This window comes from Salmo trutta, chromosome 19 (genome assembly GCF_901001165.1).
Source record: "Salmo trutta chromosome 19, fSalTru1.1, whole genome shotgun sequence".
Lineage (NCBI taxonomy): Eukaryota > Metazoa > Chordata > Actinopteri > Salmoniformes > Salmonidae > Salmo > Salmo trutta.
This window is the reverse complement of record NC_042975.1, coordinates 36,907,626-36,933,588: the sequence shown is the minus strand read 5'-3', so window position 1 is coordinate 36,933,588 and position 25,963 is coordinate 36,907,626. Positions and strand designations below refer to the sequence as shown.

The 25,963-nt window shown below is 43.2% G+C and overlaps 1 protein-coding gene across 1 annotated transcript in view; it reads left to right on the top strand.

Moving 5' to 3' along the window:
* LOC115154510 (transcriptional regulator ATRX) overlaps positions 1 to 25,963 on the top strand; it is a 48,319-nt gene that overhangs the window by 13,105 nt on the left and 9,251 nt on the right. The window contains exons 7-24 of the mRNA XM_029700791.1: positions 8,900 to 9,009; positions 11,560 to 11,627; positions 11,746 to 13,562; positions 13,711 to 13,777; positions 16,472 to 16,623; positions 16,859 to 17,023; positions 17,144 to 17,258; positions 17,386 to 17,485; positions 17,718 to 17,900; positions 18,061 to 18,205; positions 18,314 to 18,423; positions 20,341 to 20,484; positions 21,059 to 21,236; positions 21,345 to 21,482; positions 21,677 to 21,852; positions 21,989 to 22,106; positions 22,228 to 22,358; positions 22,469 to 22,506. Coding sequence (XP_029556651.1) covers positions 8,900 to 9,009; positions 11,560 to 11,627; positions 11,746 to 13,562; positions 13,711 to 13,777; positions 16,472 to 16,623; positions 16,859 to 17,023; positions 17,144 to 17,258; positions 17,386 to 17,485; positions 17,718 to 17,900; positions 18,061 to 18,205; positions 18,314 to 18,423; positions 20,341 to 20,484; positions 21,059 to 21,236; positions 21,345 to 21,482; positions 21,677 to 21,852; positions 21,989 to 22,106; positions 22,228 to 22,358; positions 22,469 to 22,506 — 3,955 coding nt within the window. The remainder of the gene's footprint in view (positions 1 to 8,899; positions 9,010 to 11,559; positions 11,628 to 11,745; positions 13,563 to 13,710; positions 13,778 to 16,471; positions 16,624 to 16,858; positions 17,024 to 17,143; positions 17,259 to 17,385; positions 17,486 to 17,717; positions 17,901 to 18,060; positions 18,206 to 18,313; positions 18,424 to 20,340; positions 20,485 to 21,058; positions 21,237 to 21,344; positions 21,483 to 21,676; positions 21,853 to 21,988; positions 22,107 to 22,227; positions 22,359 to 22,468; positions 22,507 to 25,963) is intronic.

The window sequence follows — 25,963 nt, the reverse complement described above, 5'->3', positions numbered from 1 at the left end:
ATCACGGCTAGCTATTTTGACACCCACCAAGTTTGGGGCTCACTAAACTCAGAATTACTATTAGACAAATTGGATTACCTTTGCTGTTCTTTGTCAGAATGCACTCCCAGGACTTCTACTTCAACAACAAATGTTGTTTTGGTTCCAAATAATCCATAGTTATATTCAAATAGCTCCGTTTTGTTCGTGTGTTCAGGTCACTATCCGAAGGGTGACGCGCGAGCGCATTTCGTGACAAAAAAAATCAAAATATTAGAAGCATGTCAAACGCTGTTTAAAATCAATTTTTATGCTATTTTTCTCGTAAAATAGCGTTAATATTCCAACGGGCAACGTTGTATTCATTCAAAGGCTGAAAGAAAAAAATGGAGTAGTCTCGTGAACACGCATCTCAGTCTCACTGTCCCCAGGCTGACCACTTACAAACAGAGCTGTTGTACTTTGCCCAGAGACAGCAGACACCCCATTCCACTTTCTGGCGGCTTTAGAGAGCCAATGGAAGCCTTAGAAAATGTCACGTTTCAGCACAGATGCTGTATTTTCGATAGAGATGCAACAGAAGGACAACAAATTGTCAGACAGGGCACTTCCTGTATGGAATCTTCTCAGGTTTTGGCCTGTCATATGAGTTCTGTTATACTCACAGACACCAATAAAACAGTTTTAGAAACTTTGGAGTGTTTTCTATCAAAATCGACTAATTATTTGCATATTCTAGTTTCTGGGCAGGAGTAGGAACCAGATTAAATCGGGTACGTTTTTTTATCCGGCCGTGAAAATACTGCCCCCTATCCCAAAGAAGTTAAGGCCAGATTGTTCTTCAAAATGTTAATCGATGACCAGCAGGGTCAAATAATAATCAGTGGTTGTAGAGGGTGCAACAGGTCGGTACCTCAGGAGTAAATGTCAGTTGGCTTTTCATAGCCAAGCATTCAGAGGTTGAGACAGCAGGTGCAGTAGAGGGCAAGAAAGTTAAAAAATATATATATTAAAAAAAAAACTGCAGGTCTGGGACAAGGTAGCACGTCCTGTGAAGAGGTCAGGGTTCCATAGCCTCAGGCAGAACAGTTGGAACTGGAGCTGCAGTACGACCAGGTGGACTGGGGACAGCTAGTAGTCATCAGTCCAGGTAGTCCTGAGCCATGGTCCTAGGGCTCAGGTCCTCCAGGAGGGGGGGGGGGGAGAATTAGAGGGAGCGTACTTAATTTCACACAGGACACTAGATGATAAGACAGGAGAATTACACCAGATATAACCCTGCCCCCCCCCCCCAGCACATAGACTATTGCAGCATAGATACTGGAGGCTGAGACAGCGGGAAGTCGTCCAACAATACCCCAGGGCCAACCAGGCAGGATATAACCTCACCCACTTTGCCAAAGCACAGCCCCACACCACTAGAGGGATATCAACAGACCACTGACTTACTACCCTGAGACAAGGCTGAGTATAGCCCACAAAGATCTCCACCACACAAGTCTGAGGGGATGCAAAGCCCAGACAGGAAGATCACATCAGTGACTCAACCCACTCAAGTGATGCACCTCTCCTAGGGACTGCATGGAAGTGCACTAGTGACTCAGCCTCCGTAATAGGGTCAGAGAATCCCAATGGAGAGAAGGGCGCCGGCCAGGCAGAGACGGCAAGGGCGGTTCGTCGCTCCAGTATCTTGCCATTCACCTTCGGATCCCTGGGCCAGGTTAGCTTTGTAGGTTAGTAGTAAAACCTTTAAAATCAGCCCTTGCCTTAACAGGAAGTCAGTGTAGAGAGGAAGTTCTAGTCAAGATACTAGCAGCTGTGTTTAGCACTAACGGAAGTTTATTTAGTCCTTTAGCCGGGTAACCGGAGAGTAGAGCTTTACAGTCATTTAATCTAGAAGTGACAAAAGCATGGATTAGCTTTTTCTGCATAATCTTTTGACAAAAAGTTATATTTTTGCAATATTACGAAGATGGAAAAAGCTGTCCTATAAATATTCTTGATATGTTTGTCAAAAGAGAGATCAGGTTCTAGAGTAACGCTGAGGTCCTTCAGTTTTAATTGAGACGACTGTACAACCATCAAGATTAATTGTCTCTTTGTTTCTTGGGATCTAGAACAAGCATCTCTGTTTTGTCAGAGTTTTAAAGTAAAACATTTGCCACCATCCACTTCCTTATGTCTAAAACACAGGCTTTCAGGGTAGGCAATTTTGGGGCTTCACCATGTTCCCTCGAAATGTACAGCTGTGTGTTGTCTGCATTGCAGTGAATGTTGACATTGGGTGCATCTCCAAGAGGTAGGGTGTGTGTGTGTGTGTGTGTGTGTGTGTGTATACAGTTGAAGTCGGAAGTTTACATACACCTTAGCCAAATACATTTAAACTCAGTTTTTCACAATTCCTGACATTTAATCCTAGTAAAAAGACTTGTCTTAGGTCAGTTAGGATCACCACTTTATTTGAAGAATGTGAAATGTCAGAATGGTAGAGAGAATTATTTATTTCAGCTTTTATTTCTTTCATCACATTCCCAGTGGGTCAGAAGTTTGCATACACTCAATTAGTATTTGGTAGCATTGCCTTTAAATTGTTTAACTTGGGTCAAATGTTTTGGGTAGCCTTCCACAAATTTCCCACAATAAGTTGGGTGAATTTTGGCCCATTCCTCCTGACAGAGCTGGTGTAACTGAGTCAGGTTTGTAGACCTCCTTGCTCGCACACGCTTTTTCAGTTCTGCCCACAAGTGTTCTATAGGATCGAGGTCAGGGCTTTGTGATGGCCACTCCAATACCTTGACTTTGTTGTCCTTAAGCCATTTTGCCACAACTTTGTAAGTGTGCCTGGGGTCATTGTCCATTTGCGACCAAGCTTTAACTTCCTGACTGATGTCTTGAGATGTTGCTTCAATATATCCACATAATTTTCCTGCCTCATGATGCCATCTATTTTGTGAAGTGCACCAGTCCCTCCTGCAGCAAAGCACCCCCACAACATGATGCTGCCACCCACGTGCTTCATGGTTGGGATGGTGTTCTTTGGCTTGCAAGCCTCCCCCTTTTTCCTACCCTTTTCGCACCAAAGTACGAGGAGACACGCATCTCCTTCCAGAGCGGTATGACAGCTGCATGGTCCCGTGGTGTTTATACTTGCGTACTATTGTTTGTACAGATGAACGTGGTACGTTCAGGCATTTGGAAATTGCTCCCAAGGATGAAGCAGACTTGTGGAGATCTACAATTTTTTTTCTGAGGTCTTGGTTGATTTCTTTTGATTTTCCAATGATGACAAGCAAAGAGGCACTGAGTTTGAAGGTAGGCCTTGAAATACATCCACAGGTACACCTCCAATTGACTCAAATTATGTCAATTAGCCTATCAGAAGCTTCTAAAGCTGTGACATAATTTTCTGGAATTTTCCAAGCTGTCTAAACAATTGTTGAAAAAATTACTTGTCATGCACAAAGTAGATGTCCTAACCGACTTGCCAAAACTATAGTTTGTTTACAAGAAAGTTGTGGAGTGGTTGAAAAACAAATTTTAATGACTCCAACCTAAGTGTATGTAAACTTCCAACTTCAACTATATGTTTGTGTGCGTGTATGTGGTCCTAAAACAGAACCTTGAGGAACACCGACACGTACAATTGATTTGTCAGAGGACAAACCATTAATAGAGACTGATATCTCTCCGACAAATAAGATCTAAACCTGGCAAGAACTTGTCAGTGTAGACCAATTAGGGTTTTCAATCTCTCAAAAAGAATGTGGTGATCGATGGTGTCAAAAGCAGCACTAAGGTCTAGGAGCACGTGGACAGATGCTATTTAAAGGTAATTTACCACCTTCACGAGTGCAGTCTCAGTGCTTTGATTGGGTCGAAAACCAGACTGAAGCGTTTCCAAGATGGCGTAGCAGTCAGGCGTCGTCTTGTCGTGTTTCGTGTATATATCTTTTTTCTTTGCGTATATTTTTCTTAACCCCAACTTCAACGTACTCTCTTGCAACCCGCCTCACCCAATGTGGTATGGATCTGCTATTTTCTTTACTTCAGAACCGGAACCCCCAACAGAAGCTAGCCAGCTAACTAGCTAGTAGTCAGCTAGCCACTGCTAGCGGTCATCAGCTAAACTTTAGCCCGGACACCTCCTACCAGTCTGCACAACGTGATTCAACCCAGAGCGTATCGGACTTCTTACTCTCCATATCCCTGGATTCCTACTGCAAGCTCTGAACCTCTTCACCTGGATCATCATAGCTAGCGATTGGCTTCTCCTGGCTAACGTCTCTGTCCCAAAGAAAGCACCAATTAGCCTGGAGCTAGCCTATGCTAGGCCCATCTCCTGGCTAGCTGAAGAGGTCCATCAGCCACTCCTTGGGCTACAATACCTATTTTGCCAATTGGCCTGGACCCCTTTTATTGCTGATACGGAGCCCCGCCAATCCATCACGACTGGACTACCAACGTAATCTGCCCGAAGGGATTTTTCAACTGGCTCCCCCATCATGACGTCCCCTCAATGCCCATCTGCTAGCCTGCTAGCCGTGGCCCACTAGCTCTCTAGAGCACACCGGACTGTTAGCTGAAGAGGTCCAAAAGGCAATTTTCTTGGGCTACAATACCTATTTTGCCAATTGGCCAGGACCCTTTTACTACACGGAGCCCTGCTGATCCATCACGACGGATCTTGCTGACGTAACCACTTGAAGGGGCTACAACTGACTTCTTCCGTACCGACATCCCTCTTAGGCCCTTCTGCTAGCCCCAGCCCGCTAGCTGTCTGAATCGCTGTGTCTCCTGCTCGCCCAGTTAGTCACTGGACCTAATGATCACTCCGCTACGCATTCCTCTCCCTAATGTCAATATGCCTCATCCATTGCTGTTTTGGTTAGTTATTATTGCCTTATTTCACTGTGTAGCCTCTAGCCCTGCTCTATGCCTTAGATAACCCTTTAGTTCCACCTCCCACACTTGTGGTGACCTCACCTGGTTTAAATGATGTTTCTAGAGACACTCTCATCGTCACTCAATGCCTAGGTTTACCTTCACTGTATTCACATCCTACCATACCCTTGTCTGTACATTATGCCTTGAATCTATTCTACTGTGCCCAGAAACCTGCTCCTTTTACTCTCTGTTCCGAACATACTAGACAACCAGTTCTTATAGCCTTTAGCCGTACCCTTATCCTACTCCTCCTCCTTTGTTCCTCTGGTGATGTAGAGGTTAATCCAGGCCCCGCAGTGACTAGCTCCACTCCCATTCCCAAGGTGCTCTCACTTCTGTAACCATAAAAGCCTTGGTTTCATGCATGTTTACATTAGAAGCCTCCTCTCTAAGTTTGTTTTATTCACTGCTTTAGCACACTCTGCCAACCCGAATGTCCTAGCCATGTCTAAATTCTGGCTTAGGAAGACCACCAAAAACCCTGAAATTTCCATCCCTAACTATAACATTTTCCGACAAGATAGAACTGCCAGAGTTCTGTCTTACTATCCAGGTCTGTGCCCAAACAATTTGAGCTTCTACTTTTAAAAAATTCACCTTTCCAGAAACAAGTCTCTCTCTGTTGCCCCCTGCTGTGCCCTGGACACCATATGTGAATTGATTGGCCCCCCATCTATGATCAGAGCTCGTACTATTAGGTGACCTAAACTGTGACATGCTTAACACCCCGGCCATCCTACAATCTATGCTTGATGCCCTCAATCTCACACAAATTATCAATGAACCTACCAGGTACAACCCCAAATCCGTAAACATGGGCACCCTCATATCATCCTAACCAACCTGCCTTCCAAATATACCCCTGCTCTCTTCAACCAGGATCTCAGCGATCACTGCCTCATTGCCTGCGTCCGTGATGGGTCTGCAGTCAAACGACCACCCCTCATCACTGTCAAACGCTCCCTAAAACACTTCAGCGAACAGGCCTTTCTAATCGACCTGGCCCGGGTATCCTGGAAGGATATTGACCTCATTCCGTCAGTAGACGATGCCTGGTTACTCTTTAAAAGTGCTTTCCTCACCATCTTAAATAAGCATGCCCCATTCAATTATATATATTTTTTTACCAGGAACAGATATAGCCCTTGGTTCACTCCAGACCTGACTGCCCTTGACCAGCACCAAAACATCCTGTGGCGTACTGCATTAGCATCAAAAAGCCCCCAGCAATATGCAACTTTTCAGGAAGTTAGGAACCAATATAAACAGGCAGTTAGGAAAGCAAACGCTAGCTTTTTCAAACAAATTTGCATCCTGTAGCACAAACTCCAAAAAGTTCTGGGACACTAAAGTCTACGGTAATTGAGAATTTCAATAAGCATTTTTCTACGGCTGGCCATGCTTTCCACCTGGCTACCCCTATCCCGGTCAACAGCCCTGCACCCCCCACAGCAACTTGCCCAAGCCTCCCCATTTTCTCTTTCACCCAAATCCAGACAGCTGATGTTCTGAAAGAGCTGCAAAATCTGGGTCCCAACAAATCAGCCGGGCTAGACAATCTGGACCTTCTCTTTCTAAAATTATCTGCCGAAATTGTTGCAACCCCTATTACTAGCCTATTCAACCTCTCTTTCGTATCGTCTGAGATCCCCAAAGATTGGAATGCTGCCACGGTCATCCCCCTCTTCAAAGGGGGAGACACTCTAGACCCAAACTGTTACCTATATCTATCCTACCCTGCCTTTCTAAGGTCTTCGAAAGCCAAGTTAACAAACAGATCACCGACCATTTCGAATCCCACTGTACCTTCTCCGCTATGCAATCTGATTTCTGAGCTGGTCATGGGTGCAGCCACGCTCAAGGTCCTAAACGACATCATAACCACCATTGATAAGAGACAATACTGTGCAGCTGTATTCATTGACTTGGCCAAGGCTTTCGACTCTGTCAATCACCACATTCTTATCGGCAGACTCGACAGCCTTGGTTTCTCAAATGACTGCCTCCCCTGGTTCACCAACTACTTCTCAGACAGAATTCAGAGTGTCAAATCGGAGGGCCTGTTTTCCGAACCTCTGGCAGTCTCTATGGGGGTGCCACAGGGTTCAATTCTTAGGCCGACTCTTTTCTCTGTATACATCAATGATGTCGCTCTTGCTGCTGGTGATTTTCTGATCCACCTCTACACAGACGACACCATTTTGTATACTTCTGGCCCTTCTTTGGACACTGTGTTAACTAACCTCCAGACGAGCTTCAATGCCATACAACTCTCCTTCTGTGGCCTCCAACTGCTCTTAAATGCAAGTAAAACTAAATGCATGCTCTTCAACCGATCGCTGCCCACACCCGCCCGACTAGCATCACTACTCTGGACAGTTCTGACTTAGAATATGTGGACAACTACAAATACCTAGGTGTCTGGTTAGACTGTAAACTCTCCTTCCAGATTCACATTAAGCATCTCCAATCCAAAATGAAATCTAGAATCGGCTTCCTATTTCGCAACACAGCATCCTTCACTCATGCTGCCAAACATACCCTCGTAAAGCTGACTATCCTACCGATCCTTGACTTCGGCGATGTCATTTACAAAATAGCCTCCAACACTCTACTCAGCAAATTGGATGCAGTCTATCACAGTGCCATCCGTTTTGTCACCAAAGCCCCATATACTACCCACCACTGCGACCTGTATGCTCTCGTTGGCTGGCCCTCGCTTCATATTCGTTGCCAAACCCACTGGCTCCAGGTCATCTATAAGTCTTTGCTAGGTAAAGCCCCGCCTTATCTCAGCTCACTGGTCACCATAGCAACACCCATCCGTAGCACGTGCTCCAGCAGGTATATCTCACTGGTCACCCCCAAAGCAACTCCCCCTTTGGCCGCCTTTCCTTCCAGTTCTCTGCTGCCAATGACTGGAACGAACTGCAAAAATCGCTGAAGCTGGAGACTCATATCTCCCTCACTAACTTTAAGCTCCAGCTGTCAGAGCAGCTCACAGATCACTGCACCTGTAAATAGCCATCCAACTACCTCATCCCCCATACTGTTTTTTATTTGGCTTTTTTGCACCCCAGTATCTCTGCTTGCACACTCATCTTCTGCACATCCATCTCTCCAGTGTTTAATTGACATTTTGTAAAAAAAAAAATTGCCACCATGCCCTATTTATTGCCTTACCTCTCTTATCCTACCTCATTTGCACACACTCTATATAGACTTTTTCTATTGTATTATTGACTGCATGTTTGTTTATTCCATGTGTAACGCTGTTGTTTTTGTTGCACTGCTTTGCTTTATCTTGGCCAGGTCACAGTTGTAAATGAGAACTTGTTCTCAACTAGCCTACCTGGTTAAATAAAGGTGAAATAAATAGAAATTCATTAGTTGTCTTCAGGAAGGCAGTGAGTTGCTGCCAACAGCTTTCTCAATCTTTATTTTGAGGAATCGGAGATATAGGCCAATTATTTTATTTTTGTTTTCGTGTCAAGATTTGGCTTTTTGTGGAGAGGCTTTATTACTGCCACTTTAAGTGAGTTTGGTACACATTTGGAGGATAGGGTGCAATTTACTATGTTCAACATAGGAGGGCCAAGCTCAGGAAGTAGCTCTTAGTAGTTTAGTTGGAATAGGGTCCAGTATGCAGCTTGATGGTTTAGAGGCCGTTACTATTTTCATGAATGTGTCAAGAGATACAGGATTAAAAAACCTTGAGTGTCTCCTTGATCCTAGGTCCTGGCAGTTCTGTGCAAACAACTGAGCATTGGAGAAATATGCAGATTCAAAGAGGAGTCCATGATTTTCTTTCTAATGATCATGATCTTTTCATGAAAGAAGTTCATGAATTCATCACTGCTGAAGTTGAAAGCCATCCTCTCTTGGGGAATGATGCTTTTTCTTAGCCAGCCTAAAACCCCAAAGAGCAAGCAAAGCAGATTTAGAAGCATTGATTGATCGGTTGTGTGTTTTGTAGGAGGTGAACACTTGGAGATTGTCAGCTGTACAGCCTGTGGCCAGCAAGTTAACCACTTCCAGAGGGACTCCTTCAATCAGCATCCGGTACTCAAAGTACTTATTTGCAAGGTGAGGTGATCCTGGGTCTGTCAAAGATTGGGACAATTATAGTGAACACAAATATAAACGCAACATGCAACAATGTCAAAGATTTTACTGCGCTACAGTTCATATAAGGAAATAAGTCAATTTAAATAAATTCATTAAGCCCTAATTTATGGATTTCACATGACTGGGAGTCCATATGTTGGTCAGAGATACCTTAAAAGAAAATCATGGATTATAAAACCAGTCAGTATCTGGTGTGACCACCACTTTGCGTCATGTAGCGCGACACATCTCCTTCACGTAGAGTTTTATCAGGCTGTTGATTTTGGCCTGTGGAATGTTGTCCCACTCCTCTTTAATAGCTGTGTGAAGTTCCTGGATATTGGCGTGAAATGGGACACACTGTCAAACACGTCAATCCAGAGCATCCCAAACATGCCCAATGTCTGGTGATTATGCAGGCCATGGAAGAACTGGGTCATTTTCAGCTTGCAGGAATCAGGAGCAGATCCTTATGACATGGGGCTGTGCATTATCATGCACGACAGTGGCCCTCAGAATCTTGTCATGATATCTCTGCATTTAAATTGCTGTCTATAAAATGCTATTGTGTGATGTCCGTAGCTTATACTGCCCATACCATAACGCCACCATGGGGCACTCTGTTCACAACGTTGACATCAGCAAACCGCTCACCCACACAACGCCGTACACGGGGTCTGTGGTTGTGAGCCAGTTGGACGTAATGCCAAATTCTCTAAAACCACATTGGAGGAGGCTTATGGTAGCGAAATTAACATTCAATTCTCTGGCAACATCTGTTGGACATTCCTGCAGTCAGCATGCCAATTGCACACTCCAACTCGAGACATCTGTGGCATTGTGTTGTGTGATAAAACTGCACATTTTAGAGTGGGTTAACTGCCTTGTTCAGGGGCAGAATGACAAATTTGTACCTTTGTCAGCTTGGGGATTTGATCTTGCAACCTTTCGGTTACTAGTCCAATGCTCTAACCACTAGGCTACGCTGCCGCCCCAATATTTCAGTCCAAGTCCAGCACTGACATTTCCACTGGATCACATTTTTCCCTTTCACGCTGAGTGGTTATCGAAAGGGAGAGCACTGGAAAGATTTTCAAATATATTGAGGAACTATTGTCATTCTCAATGGATAGAAAAATTGACTTTGCTTGCTGTTTGAGGTGAAGAAAACATTACTTTGAGGAGCTCCGCAGGTCATTAGTGGTGGCGCGTTAAGCCAATCATAAATGTGCCCGTTTGGGGATCCGATAGTATTTCTATACCTGCATTTGTGCGCAGGCCATTTGTGCGCAGGCCACTTCTATGTGTATGCGTCCTTACTCAACATTGACAGGGGTGCTCCAAACAAAAGACGACGACTAAATTGACAGAACTCATAAATGGAATTAAATAAACCAAAAGTTGTTTCTCACAAGTATAGCATAGGTTGTGGACTTTGTATACAATGTGTCCACTCCTACAATTAGAACAAGACTGGAATAATATTGAATGCATTAAAAGAAGTGACCGTAACCAAAGTAACAAACATTAGATTAGGAATTAACGGGAAATTTACTACTGGTGATATGTCATGGGGAATTGATATACACTAATAATCAAACGCAAACAATTCACACAATGAATTTATGAAACAATGAATGTGCACAAATTGGTGGGAGAGAGTGAATTTTGGAGGGAGAGAAGTGCATTGTGCATCTGGGTGCATGGTCAGTCACACGTCTGCATTGGCCATGCAGGATTTATGGTGATATGGCCTCAGCAGACGTCAGGGCATTCATACTTCTTGCGCTTTGCGGAGCAGGATGTGCCCCCTTCACCTACCGTCAACCCATCATGTCAATGGGGAGCTATACAGAGCCCTCCGCATTGTTAAAACATTTGGGAGGCGCATGGCGACGTGGTACAGAGCTCGATTTGGCCTCTGCATGCCTCTGGAGGCTCCGCAATTGCGTCACACCCGCAATATGGAGCCGCCGACCACATTTTTGAATCGAGTATAAATGGGCTTTTAGTCTAAGACTCCAATGGATTAGTTCACTGAGATGGGTGCATATATACATGTGTTACTGCTCGACTAAAACGCAAACAACCAACAGGGGATGATTATGAAGACTAAATACACAATGTAAATGTTTGAGGACAGGGTTTTGTTCTCTCTGGATTCCATTAGTCGACCAACAGCCTAGCGGCCAAACAATCAACCAGTCGACTAGTTGGGGTCAACCCTAGTAATGATCATGCTGTTTAATCAGCTTCTTCATATGCCACACGTGTCAAGTGGATGGATTATCTTGGCAAAGGGGAAATGGTCACTAAATGTAAACACATTTGTGCACAACATTTTATGGAAATAAGCTTTTTGTGTGTGTGGAACATTTCTGGGATATTTTATTTCAGCTCATAAAACATGGGACCAACACTACATGTTGCGTTTAATATTTTTGTTCAGTGTGTGTCATTTTCCAATAATATTTTGTTGAGCTCAGCTACATTTTTGGAGGCTCTGTCCTTATTGTCTTATTTTCTCAGTCTTGTTTTAAGTATTACTCAAGTGATGACATCAGCAAGGATTGTGATGGCATGGACGAACAGTGCAGGTACGATGGGGTGGTTCTCCTATACAACAAGATGCTGCAAGCAAATCCTGAAACGTTAAGAAACATACAGGTTGTTACGTTAATCATTACTTCAAACTATTATATTTGCTTCTTACAGATGGTGTGCAGAGGGGGGAAACCTGATCTGCTGTGACTTTTGTCCCAACGCCTTCTGTAAGAAATGCATTTTGCGCAATCTGGGGCGAAAGGAGCTGTCTGCCATCCTGGATGAGGAGAGTAAGTGGTACTGCTACGTATGCAGCCCAGAGCCTCTTCTGGACCTGGTTGTCGCCTGTGACAACGTCCTTGACAACCTGGGGAGTTTGTGGCAAGACCACCGCAAGAGGGGCAGAGGTGATGACAAATCTGGACATTGTGACTCCCATCCCAGGCATTCTCAAAACATTCCCACGGGTCATTGGAACCATAGTGGCATGGATGGTCATGTGGTGTTCAACTACAACACCCTTCAAATTCCAGAGGAGATGGCCAAAAAGGCAAAAAACCTTGTGGACTCTACAAACACTGTAAACACAACTTTCGTGAAGTTCATTCAAGGTGGAATGGATTTTAAGCGACAATACTTGAAGACTTTCCAGTCAGTACTGAAGGGTCTAAAGCAGTCCCACACAGCTCTGGAGGAAGCCCTTTGGGAGGAGTTCAAGGAGATTGGTCTGCCAAATGATGGCGGAAACCCCACTTTTGATACTGATGCACCTCAACAAGCACAAGAGGGTTGTGTGGAAATGGACATTGTTGATAAAAATTGCCTGCATTACTTAAAGAAAATTGCAGCTGAACATTTGGAAGAGAACGATTCAGACTCTAAGGGCTTTACGGATGATGAACGGCCTTCGTCCTCAAGTGAAATGAAAGGTGTCCTTGGCACAGAAATAATGCCCCGTCGAGGTAGAGGCAGGCCACGGAAAAACTCCAAACCCGGAGAAGATCCTTCCAACATGACAAAACAACTGGTGGTGCAACTTACACCTGTCCCTGTTGAAAAACAGCCACCCTCTGGCCCCCCAGAGTTGGAGGTGGAGTTGGAGGAGAAAAAGGAGTTGCAGGAAGAAATAAAAGAAAAAGTGGATGAACGGAAGGGAGACTGTGATTCTATTGAACCTGCAACAGAAGGGGAGTATGAATCTGCTGAGGAGGGAAACGAATCTCTGGAACTGGAAGATGAACCAGAGAATAGACGCTCACCTCGGGTAAAGACCACACCCTTACGGAGGCCAGGTGAGGGCAATACCAAGCCTACCCCCTCAGGCGCTGACAGTGAGGGTGACTCCGACCCTGACACCAGCCCCAATGTTGAAGTCCCTCAAGGAGCTGATGAGGGAGGGCTTGGGAGAGGAATTGAAGACTCGGACTCCGATGAGGTCCCTGCTGTCCTTCAGCGGGCAGCCATGGCTCGCAGTTCAGACGAAGCCGGGAGTGACGATGGAGACCATCGGAGCGTGACCAAGAAATGCCTATTCGCCCTGAAGAAGAACACGCCCCTCTCTCCAGAAAGAGTGGTCCGCAAACGCAAGGTGCAAGACCGCTCCTCTGACTCTGACTCCTCCAGTTACAATCCAGACCTGCAGAAGGAGATCAAGATTATGAGCAGGCCCAGGGGGAGGCCTCGGAAGGTTAAGAGAGAGGATGAACCTACCCCCAGCAAGGATAGTCCACAACATAGGCCCCCGGGCAGACCTCGGAAGGTCAAGAAAGAGAATGAATCCGCATCCAGCAAGGAGGGTAATACCCAGATAACCAAGCCTAAAAGCACACCTCGGTCCCAGCAGAGAACAAAGCAGTCGCCATCCTCTTCCAGTCAAGAAGAGGGAGACCAGGATTCTGAGTCTAGCGACGACAGTGGTGACCAGAAGATTAAGCCCATCACTGAGGAGATGGCCTTACTGGGGTCAGCAGCTTTCCACCAGTCGTCTGGTGAGTTGGTCTCTCACTTTCTCTGCACTTTTGAGGTAAACCACTGCATTCATGAGCTGTATTTCAACCCTTTTCAGGTAGCCATGTAGATTTCCTCATTGGCAAATGTTGAACTAACCTTTGTTTTTTTTGTACTCTTACCCTGTAGGCGATGAAGAGCAGACCCGGTCTGGGCCTTCTTGGGAAGCAGAAGATGATGACGATCCAGAAAATAGGTATGGTTCCGAACGAACGGACTTAGCGTTTGTAACACACCCTAGGCGCGGGAGAAAGGCCACGCCACGGAACTCTAAGTCGGGTGCTAATAGTGGTGACTCCTCCGTTGTCAAGACCCCTTCACAATCAATCCCGTCTCGTCCAACCCGCAGCTGCAGTAAACCAGCAGCTATCCCATACAATTTCTAGTGTAGAGCAGAGGTACCGTGTCAAGCACAGGGAGAAACCCCTCTCACACCCTGCTAAGGCTGTGTTATGAATGATAGGCTACTTATGCCACTGTTTTCATTTACCTTTTTCTTAATTTTTTTTTGAAAATGTAATTTAAAGTTAAATGTGAGTTGTCTATTAGTAGAATGTGGCATAATTTGTCCATGTCTGTGCATTTCAAGGTGATTAAGAGGGGAAAATGCTGGTTATCGTATTAGTTTGCTCAAAAGCCTGATGCACTTATTAAAACGGATTAAACAAATTATTTTATACCTCATAGTTTCTCATTGGTCAACAATACTGTAAGTCATCCTTATTTCTTCCACATATAGTATTCTAGTTTTTACCAAAAATAACAGTACACTGTATATTAAGTATTTTAAGCCATGTTAAAGGTATTGATTGCGTTATTTGTTAATAGTGTGATTATACTTTTCTTTAAATAAAAGCTAATGAACCACACCAGGGTACTGAATACACATCTGAATGTACCCTTAGACTTAATTTACAGGTCTGGATATATTTATCTTTCACTATACTAGGGGTGAATTACATTCCTGTCACTGGGAATTGGTCATCATGGAGTTTGATGTCATTTCTTAAGTGACTGGAATTTGGACCCCAACCCTCATATTATACATCCCCTAATGGTCAGTTCATGATCAGGCTTTCTTTAGGGTGACTGTATTGTACATGACTGCACCCTTGTGGCTGCTGGATGTTGCCCATTTCTCTAAGGCACTGTAAACGCATACACATTACTGCTAGTATTAGGTAATTGTGTTGGTGTATGGTTACTGTATGGAAGATTTTTTTTCTTGATATATTTGAAGTGCATGTGCAATATGCCAGTGGTGTAGTGGCTGTATTTAGCACTGCTATTCTGACACAGTTGAGTACTAATACAATGGGTTGACTATCCAATGATTCTCTGAACAGACTGGAAAACTCTCTATTCTGTTTGATTGAATCTTTAACATTTATATGATTTATTGCTTCTGACCAGGTTGAGGGCTTAGCCGAGAAAGGGGACTTGTGATGCTAAACAGCAGTATACCAAAGACACTGATTATAAGACTGTACTGTATTTGACATACTTTCTTTGTGCCTTTTTTCACCACAGGCACCTAGCTGAATTTCTTGTATGCTTTGTTTGTGATACTAATTGCACAATCATATTTAGAGTATTTTCATGTTTGTTTTGCATGCAAGGCCATATTTATTGGCCATTTACCTAGATTTTAAATGATTTAAAAACTGCTAATTTTAATGCATTTGCATTTTACTTTGGAGGAGCTCGATGCCTAAAGGCAACCGCTCTTCAAGCTGGTCCGGTAGAAGGGTTGTAATGCATTTTATTCAACTACCACTTTGTCCTCTTGTGACCTCGGAGGTCAGCCTTACAACATTGCTGTGAGACGAGGAGGCATGTTGTCTTATGTAGTGAGGTGTCTCTTTTTTCTTCCATTTTCTCTCTTCCTAGTTTAAACACTTGCGGTAAGGCCTCAGGCCCAGGCTGTCGCCGGCCACTGCTGTTCGATACTGCCTCATATGAGGGGCCCTCCTCATGTACACTTATTTCTGAGGCTTCATCCGAGGCTTCATTCAACTATTATTATCTGCCAAAAGGATTGTTTCTTAAAAACATATTCATGTGTAAGTAGATACATGTATTTCACCGAATATTGAACTTCGTAAAAAGCCCAACAAAACCTTTTTGACTTTTTTTTTTTACCCTTCACAAACTGTTTTCAAATTGAACTAATAATTATGCTGTCATTAGCTCTAAGGTGCTGTAGTGTTAGCCTTGTTAAAGGCCTGTTGTAGAGCATGCGTTAAACCAAGGATATGTTCTTACTTTTGTCATTGACTGAACTCTGTAAGAGAAACTATCCGTTGTAATAAATGAATACCCTTTATAATGTCTCGTATGTCTTCATTATTCTATATAGGACCAGCTTTGTTCATCTTGTGAGTGATACGTCTTAGATGTTTGTTATGGAGGGGTTGATTCAAATGTGCTTACAAAGTCGTTAGGTTATCTGGCCTTTGACTCCTCAATGTGTTGCGTTTTTAAGATTAAATTAAGTGAAACGGTCTTTGACAGAGCATTTCAGCTGTCTATTTGGTCATATAACAGATATTTACATCAGTAAAGAAAGAAAAACATTCAACCGCTTAATGCAATGGCCTGTTCCCCCTCATAATTACTTTAAAACTGTATTGTCGGTTGTTTACAGGTCAAGAAATGCAAAGCGGTATTAGAATAGCTAGCATTATCATTTTCATAAATTTTTGAGGAAATGTATCTCCTGGTGATATTGCTACGTTTAAGGTGATATCCTGCGTCTTGATTGTAAATTCCTATGTAAGACAAGTTCCTTTAGAGAATAAACCTATTAAGCAGGGCTTGTTGGATTTGATGTGATGATCATTAAAATGATCCTCCGGTCCCTTTTCCCTCTCTCCCTTGCTTCTGAAAGAATCGCTAAGAAAATGCTCTTGGCCCAAATCAAAGCCAACTACTCATCGGGGGAGGATTTCTCTTCAGACGAGGAGTCATCACAGGATGATGAATCTGACAGGGAAGAGAAGGCGCAGGAAGATGGGAAAGATGAAAGCTCAGATGAGAATGGTAAGTGATCCCTCCTTTCCTCCACTACAATTTTTTTTTTTTTTGTCATTAAGCTGAAATACTGTCCTGACATGACCTGTTTCTTATTAACTGGGCATTTTAAAGTAGGCCCATATTGTAATTGTGGTGATCTAAGACATCGCCATGTGTCACTGCTTATTAGTGTACAGGTTGAATTAACATTTGCTATAGGAATATGATGTCCTCCTAACATTATACCATGTTTCTGCTGCAGGGGAGACCTCCAGTTTGACCTCTGACTCTGAGTCCAGTAAAACTCGTCACAGACACTGTCTGCTACGCCACAAGCTCAGCCTTGACGATGGAAATCCAAGTGATCAGAAAAGAGCTGAAGAAAATGGGAACGCGCTGAAAGTCAAGAAGTCTAGAAGAGCCGAAGGTCTGTGTGGGATGGGTTCTGTGGATGACTTTATGATTGGATACCATCAGTGCCCTAGACTAGTTTTGGAGTTGGTCCAAATACTCTGAACATATTTTCTGCTTTCTTCCATCGCCTCAGGTGAGACATTGGAGAGCCAGAGTAGTGATGATAGCCAATCAGAACAGGAAGAGTCTGGTATGAGTGAAGAGCTGAGCCAATCTGAGAACGAGGGCAATGAACAGAAGCCCAAAAGGTAAGAAGACTCATTTGTTTTGTCAATGCTGCTAACCAGGAAGGAAACCATGTTTTCTGTCATCGTTACATGTAATTGTGGTTGCATTCTTTATTTGTGAAATATCTTTGCTCTTTTGTCTCCTTAGCTCATCTACCTCTAGAGTCGAGAGGGAATCAGTCCGTAGTTATCTACAGAAGAAGCAGCAACCCTCATATATTGTGCTGTCTGACTCCAGCATCGATAAGGTAATAACGAGTGGATGTCACCATCTCATGTTACCTTTGCATTGTCAGTCGCCCTTTTATATTTTTCTTAATAACTTCATGAAGTGCAACTATTTGATTTCTGAGAGGTATGATCATCATTCTGCTATTCTTGTTTACTGTTTATGTATCAGGTGCTAAATGTTAAATTGTATGTTTTTACTGGTAAAAGCGTTGTTGTGCTGGTGACCTCCGGATCTGTCTATCTAAACAGAGTGAAGATGACGAGAAGGACAACGAGGAAGGCGACAACAAAGGTACACCTAAGGGCCGCAAGAAGATCCGCAGAATCATCATAGATGAGCACCTTCGCTCAGAGACCCAGAGAGCCCTGAAGGACGAGGAGGATAGATGCAGACGCCTGGCAGAAAGAGAGCAGAGGGAGGACTTCAGAGAGGTACACTACACACAGCTGACCCTCTCATTCACACTCACTGTAGAAACCATGCTCTCTCAGAAATGTCATACTGTTAGTCTATTTTATTTGAATACGTTATATATTATACCTATATATGGTTTATATGATCAGTTTTGGTCTAATGGTGGTTTCCTTGCAGGTGATTGTTATTGACGATGAGGTGTCTCAAGTGGCCTGTCCAATCACCACTAAGCTGGTCTTGGATCAGGATGAGGGGACCAGGGAGCCACTCATTCAGGTGCACAGGAACCTGGTGACCAGGCTCAAGCCTCACCAGGTGGATGGTAAGTCTTGGTTTTTATTTCAGTTGTACAAGTCCAATACATACAATAATTAACAGAGTGGCAAATACAGCAAATCGAAGGGACACTGCTGTATTTATTGTTTGATAGGTGTGCAGTTTATCTGGGACTGTTGTTGTGAGTCTGTGAAGAAGGCCAATTCAACCCCTGGATCAGGTTGCTTACTGGCCCACTGCATGGGCCTAGGGAAGACACTGCAGGTAAGAGGAAGGGAAGAGAGAACAAAATGAGTGTTTAGGATTTTATATGGATCCCCATTAGCTGTTGCAAAAGCAGCAGCTACTCTTCCTGGGGTCCAAAAATAATAATAAAACATGGCATAATACAGAATAATAATAGACATGATCAGCTCAAGAACAGCGCAACGTACCAGTCGTTTGGACACACCTACTCATTCAAGGGTTTTTCTTTATTTTTACATTTTTTTACATTGTAGAATAATAGTGAAGACATCAAAACTATGAAATAACACATATGGAATCACGTAGTAACCAAAAAAGTGTTAAATATATTTTAGATTCTTCAAATTAGCCACCCTTTGCCTTGACAGCTTTGCACACTCTTGGCATTCTTTCAACCAGTCTTGAAGGAGTTCCCACATATACTGAGCACTTGTTGGCTGCTTTTCCTTCACTCTGTGGTCTAACTCATCCCAAACCATCTCATTTGGGTTGAGGTCGGGTGATTGTGGAGACCAGGTAATCTGATGTAGCACTCCATCACTCTCCTTGGTCAAATAGCCCATATATAGCCTGGAGGTGTGTTCGGTCATTGTCCTGTTGAAAAACGAATGATGGTCCCACTAAGCGCCAACCAGAGGGGATGGCGTATTTCTGCAGAATGCTGTGGTGGCCATACTGGTTAAGTGTGCTTTGAATTCTAAATAAACCACAGACAGTGTCACCAGCAAAGCACCATCACACCTCATTGTCCTTGCTACACTCTGCGTCTCACAAAGATGCGGTGGTTGGAACCCAAAATCTCGAATTTGAACAGATTTCCACCGGTCTAATGTCCATTGCTCGTGTTTCTTGGCCCAAGCAAGTCTCTTCTTATTGGTGTCCTTTAGTCGTGGTTTCTTTGCAGTAATTCGACCATGAAGGCCTGATTCATGCAGTCTCCTCTGAACCGTTGATGTGTCTGTTACTTGAGCTCTGAAGCATTTATTTGGGCAGCAATTTCTGAGGCTAGTAACTCTAATGAACTTATCCTCTACAGCAGAGGTAACTCTGGATTTTCCGTTCCTGTGGCGGTCTTCATGAGAGCCAGTTGCATCATAGCGCTTGATGGTTTTTGCGACTGCACTTGAAGAAACGTTCAAAGTTTTTCATATTCCGGATTGACTGACCTTCATGTCTTAAAGTAATGAACTGTCGTTTCTTTTTGCTTATTTGATCTGTTCTTACCGTAATATGGACTTGGTCCATATAGGGCTGTCTTCTGTATACCACCCCTACCTTGTCACAACACAACTGATTGGCTAAAATGCATTAGGAAGGAAAGAAATTCAACAAATTAACTTTTAACTAGGCACACGTTAATTGAAATGCATTCCAGGTGACTACCTCGTGAAGCTAGCTGAGAGAATGCCAAGAGTGTGCAATGCTGTCATCAAGGCAAAGGGTGGCTACTTTGAAGAAACTCAATATAAAATATATTTTGATTTAACACTTTTTTTGGTTACTACATGATTCCATGTGTTATTTCATAGTTTTGATGTCTTTGCTATTATTCTATTCAAAATAATGAAAAACCCTTGTATAGCAAAAGTTTGGACAACGTCATTCAAGTTATTTAGGTATGGGCGTTGTGCTGTGAGATGTTTTATTCGTTTTAAATATATATATATATATATATATATATATATTTAGCTGTTTGCTTTGGTAATTTGAGATGGAAGGGCGTTCCATGTAACCGTGGCTCTGTACAATACTTTGCGTTGCTTTAAATTTGTTTTGGACTTGGGGATTGTGAAGAGACCCTTGGTGGCATGTCTGGCAGGGTATCTATGTCTGTCAGAGCTGTGACAGAGGTGTTGTCATATGCATGTGCCATTAACAAAACAGTATATTTTGTTAATGATACTAGTCTCTTGCTGAAACATTTTTCTCATTTAGGTGGTGACATTCCTCCACACAATGCTGCAGTCAAGGTGCCTGAACTTCAGGACTGCCTTGGTGGTGTGTCCACTCAACACTATCCTTAACTGGGTCAACGAGTTTGACAAGTGGCAAGTTAACATGGGAGCTGACAAAGTCAAGGTAGTTGGAGATTAGATTTTTTTCTTTGAAGGTAAATACATGCAGAGGTTATTCATATACAATGTAGTATCAAGAAATAGCAATGCCGTCTTTTTGTAGGCACTAACTCTGCCATGGTTCGTTGGACAAAGCCTATGTGGAAATAAATTGTGTTTTTGGATAAACACCAACAATAAGGCTTCAGCGATTTTAGACGTTTTGTTCTATGAGATCAGCTAATGTCACTTTTTGTGAATTTTGAGCACATAAAAAAAGTACAAATGCGTCGTAATTCATGAAGGCCATGTTGACTGACTGACATCTCATAGAACAAAACATATAAGATCTCGTAAGCTTGTGTTGACCTCAGACCTTGTTTTCGGCGTTTATCCCAAAACCCTGTTCTTTCCCCGTTAATTGTCGCCATAGGAATGGCTGAATGAACCAGAGGTAACTAATTTCCGTTTTTTTGGACTACAAGCTGGCGAGCTCTATATTCAAAGTATTTAATGTTTCTTTCATCTCCCTGTCTCGACCTCTTCATTTCTATCACCATTTTTCTCTCGGTCTCTATACACTAACATGCACCTCGTAGGTGACAGAGTTGGCAACACTGAAGCGACCTCAGGAGCGTTATATTGCCCTGCAGAAATGGCAGAAGGATGGTGGTGTTATGATCATGGGCTATGAGATGTACCGCAACCTCACACTAGGCCTCAAAGTCACCCACAGACAATTCAAAAAGACCTTTAACAGCACACTGGTCGATCCAGGTACATCCTCTACTAAATCTATGCATGTAGTGTTGAGAGGTATGCACCATTTAATTTGTTTATTGTGTTGAAACTCTAATACACTCCACTACATTTGTTGTACTCCAGGTCCAGACTTTGTGATCTGCGATGAGGGGCACATCCTTAAGAACGAGGCGTCCAACATCTCCAAAGCTATGAGTGCCATTAAGACCAAACGGAGAGTGGTACTGACAGGCACACCACTGCAGAACAACCTCAATGAGTGTAAGGAGGCCTGTTTCAGTCTATGACAACCTTTCCATTTAAAACTGTACTCTGACCAGTATCCCAACATTTGGCCAAGTTAATTCATATTTCAGTTTTAATATATCTCAAAACTGATTTTAGGAGAACATAATTTGCATGATCATTTCCTTGTTAATGTTCAAGTCTAGTCATATATGTTTTGGTTCTTTCAGACCACTGCATGGTGAACTTCATCAAGGAGAACCTTCTGGGTTCAATCAAGGAGTTCCGAAATCGGTTTATCAACCCCATTCAGAATGGCCAGTGTGCAGACTCCACCCCCAGAGATGTCCGCATCATGAAGAATCGTGCCCATGTCCTTCATGCAATGTTGGCGGGATGTGTACAGGTGAGATGGCTCAATTACTAGGAGTGTATGGCACTTTCATTTGTAGTTTATACGAACCACTGACTACTTTTTGCAAGTGTTTGTTATTCTTTGTCAGTCTCCAGTGGATACACTTAGTGTGTTTTTCCTTTCTTAGAGGAGAGACTACTCAGCCTTGACCAAGTTCCTGCCCCCTAAACATGAGTATGTTATGGCGGTGAGGGTGACCCCCCTACAGTACAGACTGTATCGCTACTACCTGGACAACTTCACTGGTAAGAACCTCCATCTTTAGCCAGTTAGCTCAGAAAGCTCTCTAATGAAATGTGTATGATATTTAGAGACATTTTGGCTTTTACTGAGAATATAGGGGAAAAAAGCTGTGTGTTTCTGTAGGAGCAGGATCCGTAGTTGAGGGAGCCAGGGGCAAAACTGGAACCAGCCTCTTTAAGGACTTCCAGATTCTCAGCCGAATCTGGACGCATCCCTGGTGTCTGCAGCTCAACTATATCAGTAAAGAAAATAAGGTAAAGACCCATCAGATGCAGATTTGACCAAAAGTACTATTTTCTCATCACCAGACAGATCCTGATGCATCAGTCAAACTGTCACCAACTGAGATTCTCTTTGTTTTCAGGGCCATTTTGATGGAAAGCACCAGGGGAAAGCTGAGAGGTGTGTAAGCATGAATATTCAGGCTACCCCTTGTCACTCTAAAGTAGGCTTGCACCGTATCCGTATTGTCATACCTTCATACTTAACTTGGCCCATACTCCGTAATACCAGCACTGAACACAAGGGGTGCTATTTTCAAATCCCACTGGGCCTCTGTAATCCGGAGGTTAGCAATGCTAACAAGTAAATGTGAAGTCCCATAGAGAATGCTAACTAAATGCTAATGAGTGCATTGCTAACATTTTATACAGTCTCTGACCTAAACTACTTGTAGGACAGACATCCCTGCTCATAAAGATATACAAGTAACAAAAAAATACTACTTACAGTTTGCTGCACGCACAAAATAAATATTAGACAGCGAGGCTCTTGATCCAGGCAGGGATTCTCTGCTGTTACCAAGTGAAGCTTGATTTAGGAAAAAACTAACCACTTATCTAACTAGCTACTAAGTTAGCAAATCAAATGGCCAACTGCAGAGCATTAGAGCATTTGACAGTTAACTCATTTGTTATAAGATATCTAGCTGGAAAACATTTACCGTAATTTCCGGACTATTAAGCGCACCTGAATAATAGCCGCACCCACTGAATTTAGAAAAATATATTATTTTGAACATAAATAAGCCGCACATGTCTATAAGCCGCAGGTGCCTACCGGTACATTGAAAAAATTAACTTTACACAGGCTTTAACGAAACACGGCTTGTAACAAAAATAAATAGGCTTTAACGAAACACGGCTTGTAACAAAAATAAATAGGCTTTAACGAAACACAGCTTGTAACAAAAAATAAAAAATTAGCAGTAAGCTTTAGTTGTCTTTTTGCACTGAGTCAATTCCTCACGCTGCTGTTTCCAACGTCTTATCATCGACTCTTTAAGACCAAGCTCCCGTGCAGCAGCTCTATTTCCTTTTCCAACAGCCAGATCAATCGCCTTCAACTTGAAAGCTGCATCATATGCATTTCTCCGTGTCTTTGCCATGATAAGGGTGACAAAATGACTACCGTAATCAGAATGATGGGAAGTTTGAGAGCGCTCGATTTAATTACATTTTTTTATTTTTTTATTTACACTCTTATCCAGAGAGACTTACAGTAGTGAATGCATACATTTCATACAATTTCATACATATCATACTTTTTTTTTTCTGTGCTGGCCCCCCGTGGGAATCGAACCCACAACCCTGGCGTTGCAAACACCATGCTCTACCAACTGAGCTACAGGGAAGGCCTAAACAGTAAACAAAAAAGTTGTTTGACCTTAACCCGTTCGGCAATTTCATTGGTCTAATGAAAGCTTCATGCCGCCAAAAAACTGAGCACGTCACAGAATGTGTTGTTTTTTTTAGAGAAAAAAATTGAAAGCAGGAAAAATCCATATATTAGCCGCGTCATTGTTTAAGCCGCGAGGTTCAAAGCCTGGGAAAAAAGTTGCGGCTTATAGTCCGGAATTTACGGTAGTTATGAATTCCATACTGTATCTAGATCACCTGTCACATGCTTCACAATAGTAAGTGACTCAAGGCTACGGTCTCTTGACTGGGAACTACTATGTGACTGGGAACTACTGGTAAGCGCTTGATAATGAAAAATGTATGTGACAGGTGAAATGAACACGGTTTCTTTATCTCCTAATGTATTGCGCAAGTTGACTGCAGGTAAAACTTAAACCGTTTCAATGGTATCGACGGTACTGGAAAAACCATCCTGTGGCTATTTCCAAATAGCCCAGTATACGGTATATATGGTATACTGCTAAAGCCTACTCTTAAGCGGTCCTCAAAGTTCATGCGTGTCTATGTACGCTTGGGTGGAGTCCGATTTTTATTTCACTTTTATTTATTTTTTAGCAATGCACACCTTTTGGTAACATAATACCTCGCCTGTCCATTAGTTTCTAGACTCCCAAAAAGCAAACTTCACAAGAAGGCGATAGCAGAGGTTTTCTTTTTGTGGTGAAGGAAAAGAAGAATCACATTGAAAACATCACCACCGCAAGCTAATTTGAATGAAAACCAACTACATATTTAAATAATACCTACATGTAATTATTTTTATTTTTTTTTATTTTTTTAATTCAACCTTTATTTAACTAGGCAAGTCAGTTAAGAACAAATTCTTATTTACAATGACGGCCTAGGAATAGTGGGTTAACTGCCTTGTTCGGGTAGAACGACAGAGTTTTACCTTGTCAGCTCAGGGATTTGATCTAGCAACATTTCGGTTACAGGCCCAACGCTCTAACCACCTGCTGTTTTACATTTACTTAGTTTTGTGCCTTCCAGTAGACTACATCTTGCTAGCTACACTACATGACCAATAGTATGTGGACATCTGCTCGTCAAATCTCATTCCAAAATCATGGGCATTAATATGACATTGGTCCCCCCTTTGCTGCTATAACAGCTTCCACTCTTCTGTGAAGGCTTTCCACTAGATGTTGGAACATTGCTGCGGGGACTTGCTTCCATTCAGCCACAAGAGCATTAGTGAGGTCGGGCACTGATGTTGGCCATTAGGCCTGGCTCGCAGTCTCTGTTCCATTTCACCCCAAAGGTGTTCGATGGGGTTGAGGTCCGGGCTCTGTGCATGCCAGTCCAGTTCTTCCACACCGATCTTGACAAACCATTTCGGTATGGACCTCGCTTTGTAAACGGGGGCATTGTCATACTGAAACAGGAAAGGGCCTTCCCCAAACTGTTGTCATTAAGTTGGAAGCACAGAATTGTCTAGAATGTCATTGTGTGCTGTAGCGTTAAGATTTTCCTTCACTGGAACGAAGGGGCCTAGCCCGAACCATGAAAAACAGCCCCAGACTATTATTCCTCCACCAAACGTTAGTTGGAACTATGCATTGGGGCAGGTAGCGTTCTTCTGGCATCTGTCAAACCCAGATTCATCCGTTGGACTGCCAGATTGTGAAGCGTGATTCATCACTCCAGAGAATGCATTTTCACTGCTCCAGAGTCGAATGGCGGGGACCTTTACACCACTCCAGCTGACACTTGGCATTGCATATGGTGATCTTAGGCTTGTGTGTGGCTGCTCGCCCATGGAAACTCATTTCATGAAGCTCCCAATGAACAGTTCTTGTGCTGATGTTCTTTTAGAGGCAGTTTAGAACTCGGTAGTGAGTGTTGCAACCGAGGACAGATTTATATGCTACGCGCTTCAGCACTCGGCAATCCCGTTCTGTGCGCTTGTGTGGCCTATCATCTCGCGGTGAACCGTTGTTGCTCCTAGACGTTTCCACTTCACAATAACAGCACTTATAGCTGCCCCGGTCAACTGTATCAGGGCAGAAATTTGACGATCTGACTTGTTGGAAAGGTGGCATCCTATGACAGTACCACGTTGAAAGTCCCTGAGCTCTTCAGTAAGGCCATTCTACTGCCTATGTTTGTCTATGGAGATTGCATGGCGGTGTGCTCAATTTTATACACCTGTCATCAAC